The sequence below is a fragment of the Anopheles merus genome, chromosome 2L, assembly GCF_017562075.2.
Source record: "Anopheles merus strain MAF chromosome 2L, AmerM5.1, whole genome shotgun sequence".
Taxonomy (NCBI): Eukaryota; Metazoa; Arthropoda; class Insecta; order Diptera; family Culicidae; genus Anopheles; species Anopheles merus.
In genome coordinates this window covers 34,776,399-34,780,883 of record NC_054083.1, presented here as the reverse complement: position 1 = coordinate 34,780,883, position 4,485 = coordinate 34,776,399, and the positions used below count along the sequence as shown (strand labels likewise).

Genomic DNA, 4,485 nt, shown 5'->3' with positions numbered 1-4,485 from the left:
TTCGTATTCGGTCGTCGAGTTGGGTTAACCCGAGCAACAATCACCTTGTTGTGTAGTCGTTGTTGCTGCCCCACGCACGGAGCGCGAAACGGGTAGCCCTACGCTGGATAGACTCCAAGCGCGCAACCCCCCGAGCAGAGGAGGGCCACCACACAACGCGGCCCTACTCCAGCACTGCCCGAATAGGAGCACAGTAAAGAGTTTTGGTGCAGATTGGGTCAGAGAGCTCGCGAGTCATGTTAACGACTAAACCTAACAATTGACTGCATCTTGTCACTACGTGATCAAGGTGTTGCTCAAACGTGAGTTTCGCGTCGACGAAAACACCAAAGTCCTTGACAAAATCGACTCTCGGCAAAGTTTGCCCGTATAGTAGTCGAAATGCACTGGAGAGCGCGAACGGCTGATGGTGATGGTAACACACTTATCAACACAAATGGTTAAGGAGTTTCGCGTGCACCAGTTATCAAATTCTTCTAGTGAAGCAGGGATTTGCCGAAAGATTTTGGTGTCGTCCGCATAGAGCAGCTGATTATCCGCAGGAAGGATCGTGGAAACATCATTTATTTAAAGGACAAATAGTAAAGGTCCCAGATTGCTGCCTTGAGGAACGCCAGAAGAAGCACGGAGGGATCTAGATGAATGGGGCTCCATCCTAACGGAATAAGTACGCCCCATCAGCCAAGCAACTAGAGGATCTGGAAGGCCTGAAGTCTAGCGAGTTTTGCTAGTAATATGACGTGAGATATCTTGTCGAAGGCGGCTTTTAAATCGATGTAAATGACATCTACTTGAAAGCGTTGTTGATCTGTTAGGGACAAATCCGTGCTGATTCGGGCTGATGTAATTGCGGGCAGAAGCCAGAAACGGTTCATAAACAAGCAGCTCAAGCACTTTTGCAATGGCCCCTAGCGATGTAATGCCGCGATAGTTAGAAGCCTCATTCTTGCAGCCTTTCTTATGGATTGGTGTTAACCATGAGACCTTCCAAGAGACAGGAAAGGTGCATGAACGTAGCGATTCCTCGAAGATTTTTACTAGTAACGGAGCAATCGACGCAGTACACTGTTTTCAGGATCACTGCCGGGATGCCATCAGGACCGAAACCATCCAGATCCTGCATTAAATCCAATGCTGGAACGGATTCAGAACCGAAACGGATCCAGCGCATCCGTAATTTATTCCGAATAAACCAATACAGAATCGATACAGTGCCTACTTGGATCCAGAGAATGACTCTACAGCTGGTTAGACAAACCAATTTTATCATGCATAATAATTAAATAAATTTCTCATTCCAATACACTACACTTATTTTAGTCACCTGATATTTATATTCGATGTAAAAGCTGAAAATGTTTCACAAATTTGGTTGCTCTATCGATGTTCCATCTTCAATTTTCAATAATATTTAGCTTAGACGAGCACTTTAAGCGAAGAACGGGAAGTTGCCACCCTGTTGACCGTTTCCGAAGCTCGGGAATCCGCTCTGTCCCTGTCCGTTGCCGAGGAATGGAATACCTCCATTCTGTTGTCCGCTTCCAAAGCTCGGAATACCGGCCTGACCGCCTCCCTGTCCGAAGAACGGAATGCCTCGTCCTTGCTGACCATTTCCATCCTGACCCTGCTGACTCTGCCCGAAGAACGGTTGTCTATTTCCGAAGGTGGGGAAGCCACTCTGCCCCTGACCGAAGAATGGGAATCCCTGGCCTTGCTGTCCTTGCTGCTGCTGTCCCGGTTGTTGGCCATTTCCAAATCCAGGAACGTTTGATTGCGAATTGAACCCAAAGCCAGGCACGCCGGCAGAGTTGTTGTAGCTTTGGCCAGTACTATTGGCGGACGATCCAACGCCACCCCTGGAGTGATGATGGGCGGGCAGTGCAAACACCATCGCCACGCTCAGCGTCGACAGAAGGGCAAGGAGAAGTTTCATGGTGTTTCGTTCGTTCACTGATACTCAACTGATGATGATGATGGTTTCAGCCAACTGTCAGCTTCTATTTATATGGTTCTAGGCAGAATCGAAAGATGCATTTGGTTCAATATTTGTTTGTTTTGCAATGTACACTCATCCAACTTGTTGCTGTCGGTAATCGTATGCAAAACTCAATCACCCGAATAATTAATAGGCCAAACAAGCGGGCGCTACAGTCACAACAACTAAAGTGTGAAGAAGATGAAAAGATCAAGGCGAAGGACAAGTACAAAACAATATTTAAATTTTGTTGCATCAGTTGTACAGAGTTCGGTGACTATGAAAAAAAACGCTTACGATTTGTTTCGCTTTAACTTAATCTTGCATCATCGCTCAGTTACAGTTAACAAAGTTTATGCAAGATCAATTCCTTTCAATTTGATACATGCCCTTAGACGATTCAAGTTTTTGACCACAAATCGTGTCGCCATCACTGCCGAAGAAAACAAACAAAATCACAAACAAGATCTCCATGGTGACCCTGTAACAAGTGTAGGCTGTTCGCTACTTGATCCTTCACGATCCCTGCACAGGGAAAAAGATTGCAAAATGGATCATTTTCTAATATAACCCGTTGTCGGTTGGTACCCAAATTCCTGGTAACAACAATCTTCTTCGCGAAATACCGTCTAGCGATATGCTAGTCGCAAAATATTGTCTGTTCAAACTCTTGTCGCAATACTCGATCGCGAAATTTAGAACAAAAACTGTTAAATGGAAACGAAAACACCACTCTATATGAACGGAAACGAAATTGATATTCAACCGTACCGGCTCACTCGTTCGTTCCTGGGAACGTTCGCCGCGACGCTCGTTTTCACTCACTTCATAGCCCTCCAGATCAAAAATTATAAAACCGTATAGATTTTGTACTAGCCAACCTAGTGGTACAACCCTGTCCACTCATGAGCGACGAATGTTTCTCGTCGAACGAGTTCGCCGGTACGGCTGAATATCAGCAATTATACAACCTTCAAAAACTTTAGAATAATTTAATGTAAGCTTGCAAAAACGTTTCTATTTCCGTTCAAGTTAATCGGCTGTATCGGGGAGCTCGTTCGTCGAAGGAACGTTCGTCACTCGTGAGGGTTGTACCACTAGATTGAACAGCAAGGTCCTTGAAAGAGAACAGGTCGAAGCGCTTAGAGTAAATTGACAGAAAGCCATGGGAAAATTTTGACAGTTAAAGTGAACATTGTTTATGTTTAGCGATGGACGTTGCTATGGAGTGAATGAGAGTTTTGTTCAGCATTTTACATTCAATTCCTGTTAGAATATTTGAAGATTTAGAATCCAATTAGAATATTACATGACTGATACAATCCAAGGATCTCATTTATCATTCGTAGCCGGGTTATAAGTAAATGACGGTATGCATATGCATATACAGAGTAGACTGCAATTACTTCTCCTTTATTGTCCAGAAGTGATTGACCGCAAGAAATTTAACCAATATAACCTTCCTAGTAGTAAATTCGTCCACTTTTGCGCGTTAACTATTAGCCGTTTGTTTGTAAACACTTTTTCATGAAACTGTCAAAAGTGAGCTGAAAATGGCAACCTAGCAACGGGCTTTGCATCGACCTGTTCTCCTTAATAGATCTTGTTGGACAGAACAAAAACTAGACGGTTTTCTAATTTTTGATCATAGAGGGCTATGAAATGAGTGAAAATGAGCGTCGCGGCGAACGTTTCCGGGAACGAACGAGCTCCCCGAAACGGCCGATTGTTCGTTGGGTCAAGACAGCGCTGCCAAACTGATATGAATTGGATTTATGTTGTTGAACAGTCAGCGATTGTCGCCAAAAAAAACTGCGATTATTGCAAATAAAATCAAAGATTGCTTCAAAAAAAATTTGTGACGTGTGAGCAACAGTATGTGACAAAAACATACTGTTGCTGAAACATTAAATTTTTTTTTGTTTGAAAATTGTCTATATTAATCAAAAATCCATATTAAATGAATATTTTAGAAATTTTTCGGAAAACATCAGTTTCTTATGTTTTTTTTACTGATTTCATTTAAAGTCTTTTTGCACTTTTTCGTACCGTTTCTTAGCTTTTATATTTTCTCCTTTCTCTCCTTTCCTTCCTTTTGAATGTACAGAAGTATGTATGTGAATCCCTGTATAGTCTTTTGGTTTGCGCTATTTAGAGGGACTGGTGCGAATGTTAATTTTCTGCTTTGTATGTTTGGTTCTTCTTCCACTTTCCCTTCTAACGACCTAACCGGTCATGCTGCTCTATACAGGCTTTCGATCCTTATTCAGTACCATGCAGCCGGATAGCCAGTCCTTGCAACGTGGGGAAAGGGGACTTCATACGAGGCTTGAGCCCATGGCAGGTATGTTGTTAGGTCGTGCGATTTATCGACTATATCACGCGACCTTCTCTGTAATAATTCTAGCAACCGTTACTTCATCTTTCATATTTATGTAATCAACTTTGTTTATTAATTTTATAACTAAAATTTACATTTTCGATCTATTCAGAAACACATCCGTAAAGTC

At 42.7% G+C, this 4,485-nt stretch overlaps 1 protein-coding gene across 1 annotated transcript; it reads right to left on the bottom strand.

Moving 5' to 3' along the window:
- Positions 1-1,068: 1,068 nt before the first annotated feature.
- LOC121593289 (spidroin-2-like) lies at positions 1,069-1,985 on the bottom strand. The gene has a single exon (XM_041915532.1). It carries the CDS (start codon positions 1,931-1,933, stop codon positions 1,430-1,432), a length of 504 nt encoding a protein of 167 aa, XP_041771466.1. The 5' UTR covers positions 1,934-1,985; the 3' UTR covers positions 1,069-1,429.
- Between the last annotated feature and the right edge of the window lie 2,500 nt (positions 1,986-4,485).

Coding starts and splice junctions, on each gene's coding strand:
- LOC121593289 (XM_041915532.1), bottom strand. CDS start 1,933: ATGAAACTTCTCCTTGCCCTTCTGTCGACGCTGAGCGTGGCGATGGTG.